The sequence below is a fragment of the Bicyclus anynana genome, chromosome 20 (genome assembly GCF_947172395.1).
Source record: "Bicyclus anynana chromosome 20, ilBicAnyn1.1, whole genome shotgun sequence".
Classification (NCBI taxonomy): Eukaryota; Metazoa; Arthropoda; class Insecta; order Lepidoptera; family Nymphalidae; genus Bicyclus; species Bicyclus anynana.
Window position 1 is genome coordinate 10,355,207 of NC_069102.1, and position 25,237 is coordinate 10,380,443.

The 25,237-nt window shown below is 36.2% G+C and overlaps 2 protein-coding genes across 2 annotated transcripts; one reads left to right on the forward strand and one right to left on the reverse strand.

Annotated features, from left to right (window-relative positions):
* Nucleotides 1–839: 839 nt before the first annotated feature.
* Nucleotides 840–13,365, reverse strand: LOC112058005 (polyadenylate-binding protein 2-B). The gene is made up of 7 exons (XM_024098648.2): nt 13,158–13,365; nt 12,926–13,084; nt 12,314–12,455; nt 11,692–11,824; nt 10,602–10,731; nt 9,996–10,120; nt 840–5,549 (listed from the first exon to the last, which is right to left on the reverse strand). The coding sequence occupies exons 2-7, from the start codon at nt 13,016–13,018 to the stop codon at nt 5,513–5,515; spliced, it is 660 nt and encodes a 219-aa protein (XP_023954416.1). The 5' UTR covers nt 13,019–13,084; nt 13,158–13,365; the 3' UTR covers nt 840–5,512.
* Nucleotides 13,366–14,763: 1,398 nt separating this feature from the next.
* LOC112058006 (uncharacterized) lies at nt 14,764–24,686 on the forward strand. The gene is made up of 8 exons (XM_024098649.2): nt 14,764–15,011; nt 15,745–15,978; nt 16,783–17,038; nt 17,335–17,510; nt 17,819–17,941; nt 19,122–19,264; nt 20,085–20,256; nt 21,597–24,686. The coding sequence occupies exons 1-8, from the start codon at nt 14,901–14,903 to the stop codon at nt 21,708–21,710; spliced, it is 1,329 nt and encodes a 442-aa protein (XP_023954417.1). The 5' UTR covers nt 14,764–14,900; the 3' UTR covers nt 21,711–24,686.
* The last annotated feature ends 551 nt before the right edge of the window (nt 24,687–25,237 follow it).

Here is a 25,237-nt window from a genome sequence, read left to right on the forward strand (position 1 = left end):
AGCGCGTTGACAGAATCAGCACCATAGAGTACATTGATCAGCACCGACCGCAGATGAAAAAACGACCACAGATTACTGATACGAGAAATAATCATAATCTGAGGTCTGGCTAAAAAATATAAATTAAGTACCTATTGTATCGACTCGTAAATCTATGGTATTTTGTACTTGCCTACTTATTTCATCATCATTTTCAGCCGATAGACATAGGCCTCTTGCATAACTGTCTCGAGCCGCCAGCATCCAGCGGCTCCCTGAAACCCGCTTAATATCTTAGGTCGACCGACACTGCGCTTTCCGGTGCCACCTCGGGACCCCAACGCTCTTATATGGAGTATTAGTGTTCTGTGCCCCAACGTCCATCGGCTCTTAAAACTATGAGGCCTGTCCATTGCCCCTTCAGCTTCGTGACTCACTGAGCTATATCAGTGACTGCCGATCTCTTTCAGATTCGATCACGCAGAGAAACTCCAAGCATAGCTCTCGCTTATTTAGGAAATGTTACTTTTTAAATCCGCATTGGGCCAGTGTGGTGGACTATTGGCCTAATCCGTCTCATTCTGAGAGGACACTTGAGCTCAGCAGTGAGCCGAATATGGGTTGATGATGATGATGATGATGATGATGATGATGATGATGATGATGATGATGATGATGATGATGATGATGATGATGATGATGATGATGATGATGATGATGATGATGATGATGATGATGATGATGATGATGATGATGATGATGATGATGATGATGATGATGATGATGATGATGATGATGATGATGATGATGATGATGATGATGATATAGAACTGGGTTTCGGCGGTTTCAATTAAACACTATTTTGGTTCTTAAAATTATTCTTATGCAACACATTTTTTATATAATTTTTGCTATAGCCATTTTTTAGATGTTACCTTCTTTTAGGTTTGGATTTTAACTTCTTTGAAATTTTAAAGAGATTGTACAAACATACATTACATACATAAAAAATAATACAAATCATCAATTTATGCTATAATATAATATGAACATTGGAGACAGGTTGTTCCTATCAGATAAGAAAACTTAATACATTAAATATACCACACTTAAAATGGATGTTAATTTACATTTACACCAATAATGGATATCTTAGAACCACCAGCAAATGTAAGAGTCAAATAGAATATTTGGATGACATAGGTATACAGGGTGCTCGGGAGTATTTCCCTTATCTCTATGGTTAGATTCTTTAACGAAAATTAATTATAAATGTCTAAGGGACATGTGTTCTAAAACGAACATGTTCGGAGTAAAAAATATTTCATTTGTAAATAGATCCTTATATTATGACCTAGCCAAACTTATTCTTTGATAAATATCATGAAGTAGCTTGCTAGTGAAGTGCGGAGTGCCAGTTGCAGTATCTAGTCGATATCGACAGTCTTACCACTACTTACGTATTTTAAAATGCATAGATTGTGTGTTCATGGACATTCGGAATTATTTGAATTACTTTGTTTAAAAACATAAAAAAGTTGTTTTTTAGTTAAAAAAAAACTTAGGTTCTCTCCTATAAGTGGACTTTTCAACACCTTTAAGTTATGGGAAACACTCCGCAACACCCTGTATATAAAGCTTTTTCAAGTGGATAGTCTAATGTTTCAAATCTAATGTATAGAAAAATCTCAGTTGTGCTCTATACAAAATACTATAATTAATCGTGTTGTTTAATCTTGAGTGCAACTTATTGTAATGATAGCATTAAATTGAATTATACAATATATAAGACATCCATTAAAAAAATCAATAAAAATCATTATTTTTTCATTGGTAAACCTAGGTATTTTATACCGAAGTTAGACAACCTACTTGGAAATGTAGCTGAAGCAAAAAAGGTCATATTTTGATGATGATTGAAACGAAAAACTTTTATTAAAATAAAAACTACATTTTCAAGTTGATTCATTGGTTGCCATTACCTGTATTTTATAAAATGAAATCGAAATCATAAAACTAAACATTAATGTAAATTATACTTATATTTCATACTATACCTACTAAATAATGTATAGTGTACACGTGCGAATTGTTTATGATTAAAATATTTTGCCACTATGCAGTATGCATAAACCTGAGAGTGATATAATTTATTTATTTTAATTAATGTATATAGTTTCTTATAGAAATTGTATTCGACATCTGGGTACCAGCCTAGGCCGAAGCCCAGAATTAGACTAGACCAGACCTCAGCAAATGTAAAATAATGGAAATTCTACCAATAAAATAATTAAAAATATTATTTTTATTCGAGCGAAACCTAGTGCCTGACTACGATAAGATCCTAGAATATAAAGATTGTCTCTGAGATTGAAATCGAACACAAGACCTCCCAGTTATAAGCAACGCATAGACAACATAGGTCTTCAAAGAGAGAGCAGAGACAGCACTAAAAATAAGCACATGTAAACTATACAAAGTACACACAACATATATATATATATATATATATACAACTGAATGTTTTATTGTTTTATACAATATTAATGATTAATGATAGATTGCAGTCACAGTTTAAGAGTTGCCGGAATTATATATAAAATAAGCAATGTGTAAATTTAATTACAATTCGGATTTCATAAAAACATCAATGATTTTATACAAAAGTACATTATTATAATAACTAATCCTTTGAAAATAGTTGCTGAATCCTAACAAAACAACTAACCTTAAATAACTCTTCTTACTATCCACTTACTATAGTTCTAATTTGTAACATTTATTTCTAAGAACTATCTAAATGCTTTTTAATGACTTAAGGCTAGCGCACATTGAGTCGATCCGCACCGCAACACAAAAAGCACGCAACTTTTTAACAAGCGTGCGCTGTACAATCTATACTTATAATAAATGTGTAGGAGGTAAATTCTGTACATGAAGTATATTTCCAAAATAACTGTCAGGGGGTGATTAGTAATCGATACTGATGCCAAAAATGCAATTAGTAAAATTTTTGTCTGTCTGTCTGTATGTTCGTTATAGAAACAAAAACTACTCGACGAATTTTGACGAAACTTGGTACAATAATTCTTCATACTCATATAGCATACTTTTCTCAATAGGATCAGAGCAGTGAAGGGATAAGTTGGGAAAACGGGAGAAGTTACTTAGTTACCATTTTTACAGCGATACTACTGTAAGGGCTGGACTAAAGAGCGTCCGCTAGACTTAAATAGGAGTGTGCTGTATAAACTAATCTGAAAATAGAAAATACCTATTTGGATATAAATAGTTAACGGTCTAGTTTTCCGTATCTTATTTAACCATATTCTTATGGTTAAATAAAATACGTGCAAGTTAGTAAATTCAACCATTGTTGCTTGCACATTTTATCAATTGTCTAAAAAAGATAAAAAAATACCATTAAAAAAAAATTACAAAAAAAAAATACCATTAAAAAAAAATACCATTTTCTTATAAAGCATTGCGTTGCGCTGTGGTTCGGCCCATTAGTGATACTTAGCTTTAAATAGTTTTTTGAAACAGTTACATCTAACTATATTACCTTGTAACACAATAACATTCAGAAATAATTATCTGTCAACACATATGCCGACCTTAATATTACCTAAGTCTTAATGCAATTAGGTATGTCTCTATTTAGGTAATAAAAATAGTTAGCTACTATATATCTTTTTTTATTTATGTTTCATATACTGATGGGATAAATTTGTAATAATTGAGAAACATTGAACATCAAAAATTGTTAAAATTCCAAGTAACATATAATTCCATATAATACACAAAATTATTACTCCATCTACTTAATTATTATTAACATGCAGTGATTTTTGGATTTATTTAATTTAATACATTGAAATATTTCGTCGCCATGAGTCGTAAAAAGTATCGCGTTTATCACATGACATATTAACCAATATTGAGTAATATTATAATTATTAAATCGAGTATTAAACTCAAAACATAACTTATTTACGCTAACATTACTACCTTAATGCCGCACTGTGTAGAACCCACTTGATCGGATTAGCAATTCCCCTCAAAGGTTCATAAAGTCTATATTATGAGTATAACCATTCGCCATATGTCAGCGAGAGCCTTTAAGTATATTTTTACCTAATTTAGGCAAATTCATGTTAGGTACAATAGAAAAAAATACAATGTTATGTAATAATTTTACTCACACTCCATGAGATATACTAACAAATAAATTATTATTTATTATTACACGTGGTGTATATGTCTCGACTACTATTTTTGCTATGCCTAACCTTTAAACAGTGAAAAATGGTTTTATAGAGTAAATCACTAAACGAAGTACGAACCTGCAGCAAATGTAATAATGTCTTAACTCATAAAAAAAACGTTTTATTAACAAAATACGATTTTATTCTTAATACAAGTTAAATATTAGACATCTACTTATCAGTAAATCGCGACTTTGATGCACGGCATTACATTATATTATCGAGATGGTATTCCATTATTTTTTCATTTTGATAGATATATACCGAAACATGGTGCTCCTAAGAAAAACTAAGCCCAATGTAAAGTAACCTTTTTCAAATCTATAAAAATATTTTGTCGCCCAGATCCAATTTGAATCAGGATTTCTAATTTTTAAGTTCAAAGATTATATTCTATCTATTTCATCCATCTACTGACTTGATATCTCTATGTCCTAAGAGAAGGCTTGATTTACAGTATTTACATGAGGATTGTCGACAAATACACAAGCCCCATGTCTCGGTAACTTAACCAGCAATGATAAGTCACAGTTATTGTTATCACTGCGCAGTAGATTGAAAGAAACAAATTTCATGACAAAAAATCCATTTAATGCTAAAAAAACAAAAGGGTAGGTAAACAGTATCAACATAAACGAAGTTATTTCGTTTCTGTGCGTATAACTGTACGAGCTATTATAAATTTAATTACAATTTACAATGATTTGCAAGAGGTGATCGCATGAAAAAAAACAATTTTATCAATTTCTTTGGACGGCGATAATGCAATTCTTTAGGTTCAATACTGCGCAGTTAAAACAGCTTAAATTTTTTCATGATGACGTCGTCGTTAACATCGACAAATAACATTGAATTGTCCGGTGTACCGCCACCATTCTGACACACGCAGTGGCGTGCACTGATTTCGATCAGAATATGCACTGAACAGTGTTGAATGAAAGACGATACAAACATAATAAATCGTTCTGGACAGTTCGCATCAAACATGTCTGCCGCTCTGAGATTGGTTCATATGAGTGCGCAGTACGATATAAGAATTAGACAGCAATATGCACAATTTACAGTAGCAAAATTACTTGACGCAAATTGTAATCAGCTCTACCAAAAAATATCAAAGATATGCAGTGCATTTACGCCTATATGGAGTGCACGCCACAGTTTGCATAAAACGGTCAACTGAGGTAAAGAGTCGATTGTTTCTACACCGCACACACTGGCACTCAATACGCGCGGCGGGACCGGGGTCGCACCCCAGTTTACCACACTCAGTAAGGATTGTAATAGCCGCCGCGTCTTATCCCTCTGCGAACAAGGCAAGACAATTAGTTAAGGATTGTGATGCATTAACCCAGTTGCGTTACATAACCCAGCGGCGTCTCAAGGCCAATTAGAGCCACATGGCACCGCCTCGCAGGTTTGTGGTGGAACACGCGAATATAGGAATATTCACGAAGAACTTAAGAAGATTTCTATGGCCTCGTAGCTTGCAAGTGGGGCGATCCGGTGACGCGACGGAGTTGTTGTTGTAAGGGTAAGAAGGCCATCTAACTTAAATACTAACTGCACGAGCGGCACTGGTCGGGTGCTACGTGGCTCTAATGACTTGTGACCCTATGAGACAGAGACAACTGGGTTAACCCGTCTGGCTATAGATCATGAATGTCTTATGTCATAGTTTTAGGTCTGGTTATAGGACAACATGATCTTTTTTTTTATTAATTTTCAAGTGTGACTGCGGTTCTGAGACTTGTATACATAAAAATGGAAAACGCGCGTTATAACGCGTCGCGTCACCTGCTCCATATAACCATACTCATATAACTGAATATCCATACTTTTACTTAAAATAATTATATTTTTATTATGTCTTAAGTAAAACCTTTAAAACGACACTACTAAAATAAATCACCAGAATAAAGTAATAAATAAAAAGCTGAAGTTTATGAAATTCAAGAATTCAAAATAATAAATAATGTATGATTTAGAGAACGTTACCATGCAATCAAAGCGCGAGAGAAGGGATATAGGACAATAGCATTGAAACAAAAAACATAAATGTGTCAATTACAAACTTTATTTCATACAAGTTCCAGTGTTTCATAAATGTATTATATACATGCCTATATATTTAGCTCAACAATCAACATATGTAAAAAAAATGTCTAAATACCAACATAAGAGATGCCATATTGAGTATGTCTGAAAAATGTAAAACTAAATATTTCTTTTGTTCATAGAAAAAAAAAACATTTTATTTTAAATTTTTCAGATATTTTTAATATAAAAATATAAAGTAACTTGAATTTCAAAGCTATATATTTATTGAATGCTAAAAGAATTCAATAACCATCCAACTCGCCAGCAAATAAAAATAAAAATCCATACATATTGACTAATTAAAACATTTTTATAAACACAAAATGGAGGTCTATTTTTAACCTCCCACAGAATTTCTTATTGACTCAAGTGTTCGCAATGCTTAAAATTACTTAGTATTATGTCACCATCACCAACAAACACAATTACTGTTGTTTCCAGGGTTCCGTAGTCAACAAGGAACCATTATAGTTTCGCCATGTCTACTGTTTAGCTAAAGAGACTTAATAATAGGCTTAAGGCTGTAATTGCATATAACATGCAAATAGCATGAGTAACGTACGAGACGTGATAGCCTAGTGGATATGAACTCTGCCTTCGATTAGGAGGACAAAGGCCCATGCACTGCCAATTTTTCAGTTGTGTATTTTAAAAAATTATATATAATGTGTCTCAAACGGTGAAGGAACACATCACGAGGAAACCTGCGTACCTGAGAATTTTCTTAATTCTCTACGTGTGTGAAGTCTGCCAAACTGCACTGGGCCAGCGTGGTGGACTAAGGCCTCGGTGACAGCACCATTTTTCAATTTAGGGAACAATTGTGCATTATTAAGGTTTAAAGTGCTAATTTAATCTACGGAACTCTTGAACTGCACCTGGCCCGACACGCACTTGGCCGGTTTTTAACACACTTATATTAACTTCACTTGTAACTAATGTATAATATGTAAGAAAATCTTGGAATCATTTGACCCACTTCCCGGTCTTCGATTAGGATGAAATTTTGCACACGCTCCGAGTTCTGATAACAATACATGACTAGCTAAGAAACGTCATTACAAATCCAATATGGCGGCCTCCCTAAGATAGCGGACTGGCTGTTTGAAATGCACCCCTATGATATGGGTGTTTTTTAGTTTTTAAACTGTTCATGTTATTATAATTAGCCATGTATTTTTACAGTCATGACCCATTTGTCATGCAACTATAATAGTTCAACATGGACTATTATAGTTGCATGACATTTTGGTTTCAAGTTTGCGTCCATGAGTTCACCTAACAGCAGTTAGGTTTCAAATTGTACAGTCAAGTTTTGTCCATCTTTTCCTACCCTTGGTTATCCTACATTTGATATCAATTACATACTTATTATGGCATCTCTTAAAGCACTACATTCTCGAACTACAAAATAATAAACAATATGAATAATTTGACCACAACTATGAGAAGTGTTCTGTGCCTGCTCCATACCAACACCATAACTTAATATTTAAAAAAAAAATCATAAATATGAAGCTTGTACTAAACAATAAAATATATCAAAATGCTAGATCATGCAAACAATATAATCATTTATTATAATAACATATATTGCAAATATTCTGCATACAATATTTGTAAAATAAAATTATTCATAAAATATTTAAGAAACAAAGTACATTTCATACACAGGGATGTTCCAATGATTTAAATAAAAATATAACTATAGCCAAACCACATAACTGAGTCCTCAATCGTATGGCACACAACTGAGTCCATAAACACGTACCACGTAACTAAGTCCACGACCGCGTGCCACATAACTGAGTCCTTAACCGCGTGCCAAACAACTGTGTCCTCATTCGCGTGCCACGTAATTAAGTCCACGACCGCGTGCCACATAGCTGAGTCCTCTACCGCGTGCAACACAACTGAGTCCATAACCGCGTGCCACACAACTGAGTGGTTAACCGCGTGCCACACAACTGAGACCACAACCGCGTGCTACACAACTAAGTCCTCAAACGCGTGCCATGTAACGGAGTCCACGACCGCGTGCCACAAAAATGAGTCCTCAACCGCTTGCCACACAACTGAGTCCACAACCGCGTACCACAACATTGAGTCCACGGACGCGTGCCACATAACTGAGGCCACAAATTCGTGCCACACAACTGAGTCCTCAAACGCGTGCCACGTAGCTCAGTCCTCAACTACGTGCCACATTACTGAGTCCTCAACCGCGTGTCACAAAATTTATAAAAATGGGTAGATGTACATAGTACACAAGCCAATTTTTTATGCTAACAAAACTCAAATTAATCCATTGAAACTAATAGATCCTTTGTAATATATTGTCAGCCCTTATTCCTTAAAATATGGCATTGATATGGAGCAGTGGGCAGAGAATTAATTATTCTCAAGTAGATCTTGTATTGAGGTCTCAGACCAATTACATAGGGACCTGCCTCGCTAGAGTCGGGCAAAGATCAAGAAACATTGATCTGATACATTTATAAAAATTGGGTCAGTACAATAGATGAAGATGTATGGTTTCTGTAGTTAAATGTCATAAATGGTTAAAAACTTATACTTTACTAATAGTTGAAGTTACGTTTCATTTGTAAGTATTTCTAACTTATTTATATCAAATTTGTAATGAAAACAATAACTAGAAAGAAACGATTCTTCAACCGGAACAGCAAAACATCAATCAAGTAATTGAATATTCTGTGTACTGAGTCTAAGCAATGTGTTTGTTAGTCTGTGTAAAAATTACACAGGTGTATTTTGAATCTATAGTAGTATATAGTGTAAGGCCACAAAATATATTTATTGGTGTTAAATACTTTCAATGTGAGTTTTAGAGTGAGAGTTAGAATTTACGTGCAATACAGGTCCTTGTGTAATTAGTCTGAGATTGAGGTAGACAAAAAACATCAATGAAAATAACTAAATTATATAGAAAAAGTCTTGTGTTAAAAGCTTAAAAGATGTTATTTCTCAACGCTTCCTCGTTTAGCAACTGTGGGGAAGTCAGTTGGAATGGTTGATATGTGTCATTAGGATTTTTTTTTTTTTAAAAAAAGTTCACTTTATGTAGAAGGTATGTACAATGAAAATTAGGTAAGTCAATCTAAGGATATCAACATAACTCCATTATGATATTATTAATGATGAATGACTAATAGATACAAGTCGTCATTCTAACTGCAGACTGTTTATTTAAAAACCGTAGGACATTTGCAAAAAAAAAAATATATATATAATATTGCCTACAATCTGTAGAGAAATGTAGTATAGAGCCAGTGATGGCCAGATTTTACAAGAGCTGAAAGTCTATAAACCCAAGCTTTTGCCCTAAGTAAGTACCATTCTTTCTTGTCTATGTCTCTTTACCTTGTAGGCTTAAGATGCGCGCCACGACATATCTCGTGAAGACAAAGAGACATATTATGGACCAATAGCGCTGAACGGGAAATATCAGGTTGCGATAGGACAAAGGAGTGATAAGTCCGGTTCAACTGTTATTGGTCGACTATGTCTTTTTCTCTTCAAGGGATGTCATGGCGAGCAATTTAGGCCTACTGGCTATCACAAGTACTTGGGCCGTGGGTGTAGGGGGCAGGGTGTGTGGTGAACGGTGAGGGGAGTTAGTAAGGGTTGTACCTGCCGCGGCGGGGCCGGTAGCCGCCGTATGGCGAGTAGCGCTGCGCGCGGCCGCGACCCCGCATGCCACGCGGCGGCCGGTTCGTCGTTGACAGCCCTGGCTTGTTCGTACGCTTCGGCATCACCTGCAATACGGTAAATTACTTTATAACACATTTGCTCGTAAAGTATTGCTTATTTCATCAATTTAAATATCGTAATGTTTCTCATTACTCACATGTGCCGTAATGTAAAGTAAATTGCACATGTGCCGTAATGTAATATAAAACCTTTATCATCCATCTAAAAACAAATGGTACTTTTTTAAATCTTGGCAAAGAGTTTTTATGTCAGTGCTCAACTTTTTATGAATAAAATTAACTTTGTGAGATAAGATATATTAAAAATATATTTTATTATAAATTTTTGACAATATTGACAATAAATGTTTTAAAAAAATACTTAATTTTTAAAATAAATTTTACAAGAACTCCTTAACATTTATTAATTGATACTGATACATTTCTGACCATTATTCCATGAAATTAATAGTTTATATTAATTTTGATATGAGTCAACTAACTACTATATTGGAGTGGAACAGGAATATTTATAATACTGACTGACCTTAATTTGCCGTCCTCTGAACAAAGACTCGTCCATAGCCATTGCTGTCTGCACGCTGTCTTTGTCACCAAACTCTATGTAGGCAAAACCTTTGGGATGCCCATCAAACCTATTGCATAATATTGTAACCCTGCAAATAATCAACACATTAAAACAACATTGAGCTATTAAGCTTACTGTATCATGGAAGCAAACATAAATACACACCACGCAATAAAAATAAACAAATATATAACCTAACCTAAAATGTTTTTCAGATAGCTTGGGTACAGTGACAGTTTGTTTCACTCTTGAAAGTTTGTTGAGATTCATGAAACTAGTATGTATTATAAACATCCTTAGGCAACTATCACAACACCCATGATATCTGAAAAACACTTTAATAAAGTAATGATGTATTCTATTACTTTATATGCTAGAGAAGTTGGTGTGAAAGGCATACCAACGTAATCTCTACAACCTGCATAAAGATTTTGATCTGACAAGGACTGCAGTAAGTTCTATATTAGAACTGGTATACAAAGCCAAAGAAGTTCCTACCAATTCGGCCAAGTAGGAAATCCATATAATCCTAGTTTTATCTTTCTTAGTTAATATTCTAAATAACAATTTATTCCTTACACTAAAATGTTTATAAGGTAGTATATATTGTACATTTATTTTCATAAAATTATTTAACTTAAAATTAAATAACACACACAGAGTTATAATAAATCTTAAGGATTTAGCACAAAAGCAGGTTCAACATGTTTTTGCATTAGTTAAATTAAGCCTAACAATAAACTTTGAATTTGAAATTTATTTAAAAAGTGTTAGCCGTGATTGTCCAGTACTTTCGATTCGGAGGTGGGTTCGAAGCCAGTTCGGGGTATGCACTTCCAACTTTTCAGTTATGTGCATTTTAAGAAATTAAATATCACATGTCTGAAACAGTGAAACTTTTTTTAATTCTCTGCATTTGTAAAGTCTGCCAATCAGTATTGGGCCAGCGTGGTGGAATATTTGGCCTAACCCCTCTGATTCTGAGAGGAGACTAGAGCTCAGCAGTGAGCCGAATATGGGTTGATAATGAGATAGGGCAATTTGATACCTATTAATGGAGCCACAGCCGTGGAAGTGCTGCTCCAGCTCCTCTGCGTTAGCACCATAGTCCACGTTGCCAACATATACTGATCTGTTGTCTACCTCAATTTTTTCCTCTATAGACATGTTCAGAGGACTCGCTGCAAATGAAGAAATATACATATTAATTTAATATCAAAACACAGCCAAAACTTATGGCAAAGTATGCCTGACTAGTATTGAACCGATGAGGGGCCCTCAGTCAGGAGCTGGTTCTAGTACCTATGTACAATTATTGTAAATTGTAGAAAACTTTCAAGAGTGAAACGAACTGTCACCCACACCATACAACAGCGTACAAACTGTAAGCAACATATCTGTTTGTGTTTGGATTTCTGACTTAACTGATCAGTGCTGACAACTATCTGCACTGAGAGCTATTATTCTAAAAGACTTTCTTTGTAAAAGCCAACCTTGATGTAAAATGTTTATTAACAAACAAATCAAAAATTAAGGTAGAAAACGCATGTCACTTGATACCTGATACCTGAATAAGTATTGTTTTGTCAGTCAGGCAGTCAGGGTTACATGTTTCATGAATCATGAGTATGGCAAGACCAAAAAATTTAAAAACTCTAAATGTGACTTACTAAGTCCAGGAGGGCTGCCCATGCTCATCTGTTTGTCAACTTCAGTGTGCATTTGTTTTAACTTCTCTGCCTCTTCTTCCATCTCCCTCACTCTTGCCTTGATTGCGGCAAGATCTGGAACGTCTGCAGCTGCTGCTTCATCCTTCAAAAAGTATGAATTATCACACATAAGATTAAATTATACTACACTTGAACACACAACCTCCTCCTTTTTGAAAGTCTGTTACTGTTTAGTATACATATGTATATAAATACACTACTACTCTATCAAATACAATAATTAGCGGTTGTATAACCATTTTAGGCCAATTGCTTCAAAAACATCTGCTTGTAAACAAACAATAGCATTTTCAATGTATTAAAACTGAATTACATCACAATAACAATCACAATATTTATATTGAAGAGTGTAGTTATTGTTTACCTTAATAAAACTTAGTTATCTAAATAAAAAATGCTCCAAAAGCCAAAATTGAGTTATCGAACTGCCACTCTCAACGTTTTCGCGTATTATTGTTACTAATATTTGAGTAAAGCAGTTCCCTAGCTCACTTATTTCTCCTGATTCACGACTCTACCGTTATATCGATTGAAAATACGAGATATACTTACGCCTAGGTTGTTGTCGGTCATATTTATTGAACCGTTGGGGCCGTCTGTATGATTGTTGTCAATCGTGTCTAAATAATCGTCATTATCGGCCATATCAACAAACTTTCGTCCTTATAAAGTAAAAAACTCAAATCTTCCAAACAAACACTAAACTTGCACCTGTAAACAACATATTGATTACACAAATTCGTACAAATTATCTAATATCTTCTGAGGAAGCTATCTGACGTACCGGTAACCAAAATACGAAGTTCCGGGTGACCTAATATAAAAATATTAGAAGCATTATCTGCTGTTAAGTATTTCACTTCACACAATAAGTTTGTAACTTTTAAATATATCACTATTGCTGTAATATTTACAGATTTATTTTAGTGAAAAAATATTTTTCAAACCAAACAATTATTTGACAACAGACTAGATGACATTTGCAAAAATTGCAACAATTTTCAGCAGCGTTGCCATAACTCATTTATAAAATTCCCCACTAATCCACTAAAAGTAAAGTCCCCCAAATAAAAAAGAAAAGAAATATGTAAGAGTTGAAATTGGTTTTCAAATTAGGGAGTAACCCACGCGAGAAGAGCCGAGATAGCCCAGTGGATAAGATTCCGGAGAGTATGGGTTCGAATCCGGTCTGGGACATGCACCTCCAACTTTTCAGTTGTGTGCATTTTAAAAAATTAAATATCACGTGTCATAAACGGTGAAGGAAAACATCGTGAGGAAAGCTGCATACCAGAGAATTTTCTTCATTAACTGCGAGTGTGAAGTTTGCCAATCCGCAATGGGCCAGCGTGGTGGACTATTGGCCTGACCCCTCTCATTCTGAGAGCACTTGAGCTAAGCAGTGAGCCGATTCAGGGTTGATAACAATAACGGTAATAATAACCACGCGATAGTGTCATACATATTTGGTTTACACAAACTATGGATTTAATTTATCTTGTTTAAAAAATTCAATATAATAGTTAATTTAATTGGATATAGTTTCACCTACTTACGATAAAATGTCCAAAGCATTATTTTCCATTTGATGGGTACATGCAAATAAAGATGCAGATGCAGAATCAATAAGAAATGTTTAATAGGGTAGTGCAGGTAAAGAAATAACTTTACCGCGCTTTTCTAAATCCTTTCTGTTAGTCAGTTGAAATTCCCCGAATTTGAGGAATTCCTCAAAAATTGGCAATGTTGATTATAGTTTAGGTATCTACAGATTATATATTCACGATGTTTGATGGTTGCCGTTGACATAACTGTATCTCATGCAAATAGATTACAAACGGCTAAGAAAAGTATCTTCTTTCTCTTCAATTATCGTATTATTTAATCTATGTTATTTAAGTCTGCATTTAAAATTAAATATAGCCTATGAAACTCACAAAGAACGTTACTTAATTACGTTAATGCTTTTTTTAGTGAAATAATTTTTAAAGTCGGTTCAGTAGATTTCGAGATCATCCCACAACTCTCAGACTAATTATTATATAAAGACCAGTCAAGAACAAAATTGTCTGTCAATTTATGAGAAAAACGAGCTTAGTGGTATATATTTTATACTAAACTTGACAGTTTTTTATACCATTCAATTGGACATAAAGGCATTTTTACGGAGCTCTTTAAGCAACGAAGACGATAACAGCTCTTTATTGACAGCTTTTATAGTTGCATTAGATCATTGATCATATACTTTGACAGAAAAGTAGCTCCCAGCGAGGCAGGCCCTTATGTGATTAGTCTTAGCTACTATCTCAAACGCATTATGATAATTCCATTTGCACTTCCGAACCGAAGTACCGATTTATAAAATATGGTCAAATGTCAATGTCATAGATGTCAAATGTCAATTCGAATAACAATATAATATTATTAATAATAATTCAATTTTTAAGGAATAGATTTGGTTCGTTTCAATCCAGTTCTTTCAAAATATTTTCAATATGTTTTGTTGTTATTGTTATTAAAAATAAAAATGTCGCTGATAGGGCCCGAATTTCTGAATTTCATTAAAAAATTAGAAGACAACGGCGACCAGCTCCCTCCGGGAACGCCGTTGAATCAACCAAGAGACTTTGAATTCAATGTAAGTAATGAGACAGTTAAAAAAGAAAATTGTTGTATTTTGTGCTATTTGTGTAAGCAGCTCAGAAACTATTGAGAAATTGTACTCTATATCTATATGTCAGATTTGCAAGTCTGTCTAAATTTGGTTTCTAAAATGTTTCTTAATTTTCTATATTAAAGCCATACTCGATGTGCAGTGTTTACCAACAAAGAAATTAAAAATGAGGGTTTATATTGCTAGTTATGTCCTATGTATAGCAACAGGCATTCAATAAAAGTCATACAGATTGATTGAACAGCTGTGATGATAATTTTATTGATACCTACTACCCAGTAGTGGAATGAGATGATAGCCCATGTTATATTGCATATTTTATGCCCTACAATGAGATGACTTGCACAGGCAGTATTTAAACTGCTAACATTGTATATTTGTTCTGTTGCAAAATCTGTTATTTGTTTGTTCGTCTGCAGATCTCCTCATTTCTGATTCACTCAGCGGTCAATGGAGGGAGCTATGCTTGGAGTTTCAGCATGCATTATTATATACTAATATTATAAAGCTGAAGAGTTTGTTTGATTGAACACACTAATCTCAGGAACTACTGGTCCGATTAAAAAAATTCTTTCAGTGTTACATAGTCCATTTATCGTGGAAGGCTATAGGCTATATATTATCCCCGTATTCCCACGGGAATGGAACCACGTGGGTAAAACCGCGCGGCGTCAGCTAGTCTTCTTATACTTTGCAGAATTCCAGTTGCTATGTATGCAATGGCTACTATGGACCAAACTTTGGAGAGCCTGTCTGTGTGACCTGTCACACATTCTTGTTTCCCGATTTCCCATCTTACCTGCCAAGTTCATACTTCAGTAGCGAAAAAACTGATGATGGAGACTCGGGGAATGATGAACCGTCTGATCTGAATTATAGTGCTGAGAGGAAGTTCAACAAGGCCTGTCCTTTGCCAGCTTGGTGGTGTAGAGTAAGTATTGAAGCAGCCAAATTTACTTTATAAAAGTTATTTTTAATACATTATATCTAACACACTTGTGAGGTGATAATGCCTGTTACTGACGCAATGGTCTTCACTCTTGTTTCACTATGTATACATAGTATAGCAAAATCTATACTAATATTATAAATTCTTCCAGTGTTAGATAGCCCATTTATTGAGGAAGGCTATATGCTATATCTTATCCCCATATTCCTACAGAAACAGTAACCACACGAGTGAAACCGTGAGGTGTGAGCTAGTGTTGTACTAATTTTGATGAAATGCTGTAAATTTTGTAAAGACCTAACACAGGCCAAAATACAATTTTAAAATATCAATAGATACTTTAAATGTTATAAATAAACAATAAACTTAATTTCAATATACTGTATCACAGTTATCCAATTATTGTCTGATATTGTATTATACAATAATTGGATAAGCAATATACACATATGCAATAAGCTTAAAATCCTTTTAACTTATATAAATATCTTGTTTGGGATGTGGGAAAATTAGCATGTGGGACGCACCCTTTGGAGTGTTTTTTTGGTTTCCGTATGACCATTTTTGTTGCGTTGAGTCATTGTTGTAGCTTACTTTGAAAGTTTGCCCACACATTCATTTATATAGGCTTTTATACAAGCACTTTAGAAAAGTAAAGTCTTAGTCTTCCTGACTTAGTCTTAAGTTATATCTAGGAAGGTTGCACTTTCAATTTCATTACACAGACACATACACATGAATTACATACATGCATACATATTTTATGAATTTTTATTAATTTTATAGAATTCCTTGGACAGCGAAACAAGCCCAGAAGATGAGACAAGTCGCACAAGCAACTCTGGACCTGGTGCCAGTGGGAGCGGCAGTGGCGGCAGTGTTTCTGGCCCCTCTTCTGCCCCCAGGGAGGGTATTGAGGACCTGGTTGGCCAAGGACCTCCGCCGCAACCTCCCAGTCTGGCTAGATCACTCCAAGCACTATCAAGTCCGCGGTTACCTGATAATCTTGCGCCAGGGCTTGTAGAACAGTTACCATCTGAAGGTATGGAGCTTGTAGACTTATCCATTCTTGTGTTTTATAGTAATATTTAGATTAATAAATTAATAACAGAACATAAAGACCACCTTGTGATTTAACTTATACATTAAAAGATGTTTATTACTATAGGTGTTTCTGCTATAACTATCATGCCTACATTTTCAAGAGTATCATTGCAATCATGTAGATCATGACATTATTATGTTGTGTCAACTAGTCAAATGGTATAGGTAACTTTACTCTGAGGTATTATTTTAATATTACCCAGATCATATAAAAGAGCACTGTCCTGTTTGCAGTGCTGCTGTGCATTTTCCGCTACCTGGACGATCTCTCGCTGTGCGCATGCGCGTGTGTGTGCGTGCGCTGGCGGCGGCTGGTGACGGCGCGCGTGCCGCCGCCGCGCTGGGCCGTGTTCACCGCGCGCCGCTGGCCGCTCTTCCGCCCGCTGCTCTCCAACATCGACTGGCACAAGGTACCGCTACTGGCCGACCTGTCGCGAATTATTTACGGGGTATGCGTGGTGATGTTTCATCTGTGACTAGCTAAGTCATTTAAATTATTAAGTCGCATCTGTCTGAAATTTATAGCATAGGGCATGTTTGCTGGTGTAATTACAGACAACCTCAGGATAGAGGAAACTGACCGCCAATTTGAAAGCCGCATGTTATGCGATGTGTTGCTCTGTTTATATTTTCCACTTACCATCAGGTGGGCCATCTCTCTAGCTCAGACAATTATTATTTGTATACATATAATGGCATTATTGTAATCCTCATACAGACGTACCAGTCACTGGTGGAGTCGTGCTTCTGCCGCAACTGCCTGGTGCAGATGGGCGTGCTGGCGCAGCCGCCGGGCGACGAGAACGCGTGGCGACGGAACCGACTCAGGATCGAGCTCAAGGTTAGTGCTGGAAGCTCTGGCTCACTTCTTACATGCAAAATGCACTGAAAAGTGTAAGCTTGCTTACACTATTATATTATAGTCTTCAGAGTCTCATTAGGATTCATTGCAGAAGTAATTCTTCCGTTCCTCCGAAGCAAAAGAGGGGTCTTGTAATTTTTTCTCTACTAGTGTACGAGCGATGGAATTGAGACGAATATCTTAGCATTCCATGGATTTACCGTGCGGGTGCCGGGTCCATCGCGTGGTAGAGAGAAAAACTCCGAGCAGAGTCCTGAACTTGTGACTACAGGATGTAGGGTTAAGGAATTCCTTGACGATTGATCAACATTCCCCGTTCTCTGCTCGTGTTTCTCCCTGCCTAGCCAAATTTGATTATATACTATTAGAGCAGCGTTGGATACTCGTTCTAATATAGAACTAGCTGCACTTCTAGAGAGGCCAAGATCTTTAAGCAAGTTATAGAGAGATTTTGCTAGAAATCCTCTCTATGTTAGAAGTATCTCTGCGCAAGAAATGAGGAGATTAGCAGAAGAACCAAAGTCACGACATAGCTCAACGAGTTGCAAAGCTGAAGTGGCATTGGGCGGGGCACACTGTTCGAAGAGCTGATGGATGTTGGGGTCCCAAAGTGCTAGAATATTGGTTGACCCCGCACCAGGTAGACTGATAACATCAAGCGAGTTACAGGGATTTGCTGGATGCAGGTGGCTCAGTATCGTGATGTTTGGAAGTCCCCACAAAAGGCCTATGTCCTGCAGTGGACTCCATCGGCTGATATGATGATGATGATGAGTGTACGAGCGTGACCACACAGTCTCAATATTTGAAATATGATAATATCTAAGATGGGAGGACATGTATCGCGGTTGAAAGACGACAGGTGGACACTTACCGTCACTGAATGGCAGGGTCCACTAGGTAAAAGGAGAGTTGGCAGACCTCAGAAGCGCTGGACAGATGACATAGCTCAAGTGGGTGGTAGGGATTGGATGAGGTCAGGACGGGACAGAGGAAAGTGGAAACTGCTGGAGGAGGCCTATACCCAAGACAATGGGATTCATACAAACGTAATATAAAAAGAAAAAAAAATCAATTAAAAAATTGTATAACTAATTTTTATGAAATAAATAAAGACTTTATTATTTATTATTAATATCTAAGATGTATCATGTATCAGATGCTCCGCAACGACCCGCCGGAGGGCATAGCAGCGACTCCGCTGGACACGAAGGGCTTCCACTGGCAGGCAAGCGTCACCGGGCCCGTGGGCTCGCCCTACGAGGGCGGCGTCTTCTACCTCTACCTGCAGGTGCCCTACTCGTGAGTCAGCGTTATATTAATCCATCTGCATAGTACGTAATCATCGATATCATTGCCATCATATTAGCCCAACTTCGTAATACGTAATCTTCGATGTTATCGCCATCATTATCAACCCATATTCGGCTCACTGTTGAGCTCGAGTCTCCTCTCAGGATGAGAGGGGTCAGGCCAATAGTCCACCACGCTGGCCCAATGCGGATTGGCAGACTTCACACTCGCATAGAATCAAGAAAATTATATGGTGTGCAGATTTCCTCACGATGTTTTCCTTCACCGTTTGAGACACGTGATATTTACTAAACTAAAAAGTTGGAGGTGCTTACCCCAGACCGCACGAATCTGCCATATAATTGAAAATCCGTTTAATGCGATGCGTCCGATAATTACGATACGAATATGTGGAGATATTTCGCACTTTTCCGAGTAAGGGTAACTCTTGGGACCTGTACCCTCGAATTGATCCTCTAGATCGAGAGGAGATGACCCATACTGTGTACCACAGATATAAGAGGTAACTAGATTTATAAAATGCCAATTCTTTGTATTGGACCCAGCGCAGCGTACCCAGGGGTGTGGCTTAAATGGCTGTTTAATATTTAGTTAAAAAATGAAATATGTCACCCTTACTTTAGAGTTGAATATTATTTATTCCTTTTGTCACAGAACAAAACAAGACTGCTAATACATGCGCGGACACGCTTGCGATGTTCCGCACACCCGGGTGTACTGGGGCACGCCCCCTTGCTACTTCTATTGCTAAAAGCGTTAGCTGTTCTGTGCTGTGTACTGTGTCTAAATGTTCATGACTGTGTGCAAGGTACCCCATGAGCCCGCCCGTGGTGCGCTTCCTGACGCGCATCCTGCACCCCAACGTGTCGCGGCACGGCGACGTGGGCATCGACTCCGTGCACCACAACTGGTCGCTGGCCCTCACCATCAACAAGGTGCTCATCTCCATACAGAGCCTGCTCACCGACCCCTACACAACGGTGAGCCACCATCAACTCATGTAAATCTTTAGGAATGCTTGACTTGGGTACCAGCTGGTGAATGCGTTACGAAAATCGTAATCGAAATGTCATACTATTAAGTTTAAGAAGACACACCGATGAGTCACCATCAGTAGCTCATGTAAATCTTTACGCATGTTCGACTTGGGTATCAGCTGGTGAATGGGTTACGAAAATCGTAATCGAAATGTCATACTATTAAGTTTAAGAAGACACACCAGTGAGTCACCATCAGTAGCTCATGTAAATTTTTACGCATGTTCGACTTGGGAACCAGCTGGTGAATGCGTTCCGAAAATCGTAATCGAAATGTCATACTATTAGGTTTAAAAAGCGTCACCTGTAGTGATACTGCTAAACAATAACCAGTTAGCCCGTCGCCGAATCCGTTTAGTCCTTAACGCCGTATAGTAGTTGTGAACTAAGTAGCAGGAACTTGTAGTTAAAAGCAAGTCCGACACGAGAGATGGCGCTTTTAACTGCTACTAATTTTCAAGTTTCTCTTTCATGTATTATTTTATTTCTGAAAGAAATTTTACTTCTGTCATGACAGGTGGTCTACTTTCAATTTCTAATTTGTTTGTTGGTAAACAGTGCATCGAGTAGGTATGGCTTTAGTATAGTGCTATTTTTTTTTATCAAGTATATCTAGATATTACCCCCCTATAGGCTATGATACCACAAACCGTACCTTTTTACAATATTAGTATAGATAATGACCAATGATAGTGCCATTGTAATCCATTTCTAATGGGTACTTTTAGCCCCTTGTATAAAATCTACTTTCTCACTTCTCAATATTGTTGTTGCCTTTATAACGGTTGCCTAAAGATATCGCTTTAGAGATAAGGCCGCCGAAACACCAGATGATGAGCGAGGCTAACTGGGATCAAACCATTGGCATATATAGCGATTGGGATGATTTCAGTGGACACCACATGCCATATGGCGGTAACCTTGTGAACCAGATCAAGATAACTACAAAAAAAAATACCCTTGACCAAGCACGACGACGTCAGGCTTATTCGTAACAGTCCTGTCCGTGATGATCTTTGACTATTTAGACTATGGACCTGTTTCGCACCCAAATCCTCCAACAAAAAAGGCCATTCAACTTCACAAATCGGCATTTTTAGTAAACTCTTTACGATTACAACAATGAAACATCGATTCTATAGCAACAGTTTTATAAACGCGTTAGATCATTGATTTTTTATATTTGCGAGAGGGGTAACGGTTAGCGAAGCAGGTCCTGTTTTATTTATATATAATCCTGGATTGTTATTTATATATAATATATTATTATTATTGTTTATCAGGTATGTATGGAGCCGGAGTTAGGAGACATGTACGTACGAGACCGCGCTCGCTTCGAGTCGCTCGCGCGTCGGTGGACGTGGCTTTACGCCATGCACGACATACTGGTAGTGTAGGACCTTAGACGGTGCTTCCTTAGATACAGCGAGGGCATGTGGTGGTCAGACCTTTTATAAAATCTGATATGTCAGCCCTTCTACACATACTCATAGGTACGTATTAGGTAGGCTTAGATTGCATAACTTACCATCGGGTTAGATTTTAGTCAAATGCTGACTTGTAAAGAATTAAAAAATATGGAAACAGTTTTATTAGGTTACGTTATTTTGCTTTATTGGCTGTGCATAGAATGAGAAAGAAAAAAAAATTAGGACATTAAAAAAATATTTTAAACACAAACATTAAAAAAATAAACTAACGGTGAATGAAGAACCGTCTTTTTTTGAAGGCGGTTAAAAAAGGTACGACTGTATCGATATGTGACGATATGTTACTGTTTCAGAGGTGCATGAGTAGTATAATTATTGTATATTATAACACCATATTTAATTACTATTGTTTTTAATTCTTAATTTGTATATCAAGGCATGAGCTCAAATCAAACTCGAATTTTATTAAATGAATCAAATCAAATCAAATCAAAAATCATTTATTTCAAGTAGGCTCAGTTTACAAGCACTTTTGACACGTCAGTTGACTATTTGTAAAGATTCTATCACCGGTTCGGAAGGCAGGTTCTGCTGAGAAGATACTGGCAAGAAACTCAACAGTTGCTCTTTTGAAAAAGTCTATAATTTACAATTGATAACAATTACTGTTTACATTTCTTATAGTTTTACTTCCTGTGTGAAGGTGGAAGCTGATACAACGGCCTCCAAGCATCTTTATCATTAAGGAACTCATCAATGTTGTAGTACCCTCGACTAAGTAAATGTTTTTTAACACATTGCTTAAAGCTATGCATTGGCAGGTCCATCACAGTCTTGGGGTTCTTATTATAGAAGAGTACACCCAAACCTACAAAAGATTTTTTTACTCTTTGGAGACGATATGCAGAAATAAATGAAATTAAAAGATACATTTTAGTAGTGTATTCTTTACATTTTTAAATTAATAAAAAAAAGAAAAATCGTCAGTTTTATTATTAGCATATCACATTAATTAGAACTCATTAACCAGTTATATGCAGCAATTAATGTATCTACTCATAAGGTTTTTTATTGTGATCAGAATCATTCACATTATTTATAATAAAACTTATCTATAAGTTATGGTTTAAAAAAAAAGTTTAAAACGTGACGTATTTCTGTTTTATATTCCGTCTCATTTGTAGTTCAATAAGAAATAGGTAGTTTACAGATATAGACTATAGTCAATGTATTACGGGAAATTAGTTTGGCTTACCATAAATTACAGACCAAGTGTTTGTGTGTAAATAGCAGATCAACTCATTGGCGTATCTAGGATTGTATCCTGGGGTGGGACTACATATCAATGACCAGAGTTAACACTCAATATAATTAACAATATAATACGTTAACAATATTTGTGGACGCAAACCTCTGAAATGACTCGACTTATTTTATTATTTTTTCTTTGTGTCTATGGTAGGTATCACAAATTGTCTTATATCTTTCAAAATTTATATAATATTTTTCATAGTTTATTATAGGTTTTTCTTTATTATAAGTTGTAATGGTTATTATTTAATATTTATAATTATATTTTGTGTAAAATTATTAGTATTTCGGCGTCCATCATAGAATTTCCAATAGGTAGCCCAGTATCCTAGGGTGGGCCCGGCCCACCCGCTATATACGCCTATGGACCAACTATTCCATTCCAAGTTAATATTACTGTGGATACGCTACAAACATTCAGTACACCTTACCCCTACATCCAAAGCCAATGGGACTTCCCAGAATAGATTGATTATAACCAGTAATGATATAAAAAAATTATATTTTAACCTTTTGTATTGTATGTTTGTAACCGAAATAGACATAAGTTCAGTGTATGTAATTATTGTAAAAAAGATGGCAGTTTCAGTGGGTAAGGGGACGTCACAGCACCGTATTACGATATAGTCGGATGCAATCTTTATGAAGTCTTCGAAATATGGTACTACGCCGCTGTGTAACCGGTGATACCTATAATCAATTATGTTAAATACTGTTATATGAGTTACTAGCGCATTAAAAATGAGACGCTCGAAAGGGGGCATTTATACACAACTCGTTGTTAATTGTGGTTAACAATGTCGAGTTGTGTGTTCAGGAAGTGTAAAAACTATATATACATAAATAAATGATGGAATTAAATACAAAATTGTGCATGTGTGCGCTCAGTTTTGTAGCCGGATTCGGATCACTTTTTGCGGTGATTTTGTAGGGACGTAACCGATCTATAGTATAATGTTATCATTGCGTGGCACGCAATTGACGGCCTCCGTGGCGCAGTGGTATGCGCGGTGGATTTAGAAGACGGAGGTCCTGGGTTTGAACCCCGGCTGGGCCGATTGAGGATTTCTTAATTTGTGCAGGTCTGGCTGGTGGGAGGCTTCGGCCGTGGCTAGTTACCACCCTACCGACATAGACGTACCGCCAAGCGATTTAGCGTTCCGGTACGATGTCGTGTAGAAACCGAAAAAATTGTGGATTTCATCCTACTCCAAACAAGTTAGCCTGCTTCCATCTTAGATTGCATCATCACTTACCATCAGGTGAGATTGTAGTCAAGGGCTAACTTGTAGAAAATCTCAGAAAATAACGCGTCTTAGACCACTGGCAACACAATCAATAGCGACACGGCGTCTTCGCAGTTCGTGGGCCAAGGTACGAATATGAAGCTTTTGGCAATATTAGGTACATTATCCGAAAATTAACATAATGGTCGTATTGCGTAAAAATAGTTTAGATTGGATAAAGTAAATAAAATATGCCATTATGTTATGGTTGGAATCAAAATTAAATTACTCCGTTTATACCGCGCTGTGGCCTTCGCTTAATGAATTAATGTATGACAAATTATTGTTAAGTTTATAACTAGACATTACTGAAATGAAAATAAATTTAATTATGCTCGAAAAATAATCGTTTTTTTTGCTAAATTTGTACCTACAAGCACACTCGTATTCCTAAATAAGCAGCTTTTTAGAATTTTATCTTATTTAATATTATTTTTATTGTTACTGTGATAAAACATACAAATATTATAAAAGCGAAAGTTTGTCTTTCTGTTTGTTACATTTTCACGGGTAAACAACTGAACTGATTTTGATGAACTTTCGTATAGATTCTGTCCAAGGTGAATGAAACTTGGACGTTTTTTTTTTTTTTTTTTATGTATGTACACCGATTACTCAAAGACGCCTGGACCGATTTCAAAAATTCTTTTTTTGTTTGAAACGGTATAGCCCCCATTTGGTCCCATTGCCATCATGTCAAGATCTGATGGTGGAATCCTGGAGAAATTGAGGGGAACTTTCGAAAATTATATGGGTGTCTAGTGTGTTCGTATACTTTTCCATTTAGTACTTTTAAGCACTATAATTTCATGAAGGTTTAAAGTCGATCTGATGATGGCGCCATAAAACAGACGAGGGAACTCCTCGGCGATTTACAGCAGTTACCTTGTGCTTGGG

Excerpts from the sequence above, each read along its gene's own strand:
- LOC112058006 (XM_024098649.2), top strand. The coding sequence starts at position 14,901 with ATGTCGCTGATAGGGCCCGAATTTCTGAATTTCATTAAAAAATTAGAA. Across the intron at positions 15,979-16,782 it reads TGCCAGCTTGGTGGTGTAGA|AATTCCTTGGACAGCGAAAC; the intron begins GTAAGTATTGAA and ends TTAATTTTATAG. Across the intron at positions 17,039-17,334 it reads AGAACAGTTACCATCTGAAG|TGCTGCTGTGCATTTTCCGC; the intron begins GTATGGAGCTTG and ends TCCTGTTTGCAG.
- LOC112058005 (XM_024098648.2), bottom strand. The coding sequence starts at position 13,018 with ATGGCCGATAATGACGATTATTTAGACACGATTGACAACAATCATACA. Across the intron at positions 10,121-10,601 it reads TCAGAGGACGGCAAATTAAG|GTGATGCCGAAGCGTACGAA; the intron begins GTCAGTCAGTAT and ends ACCGTATTGCAG. Across the intron at positions 5,550-9,995 it reads TACCGGCCCCGCCGCGGCAG|AGGGATAAGACGCGGCGGCT; the intron begins GTACAACCCTTA and ends CCTTGTTCGCAG.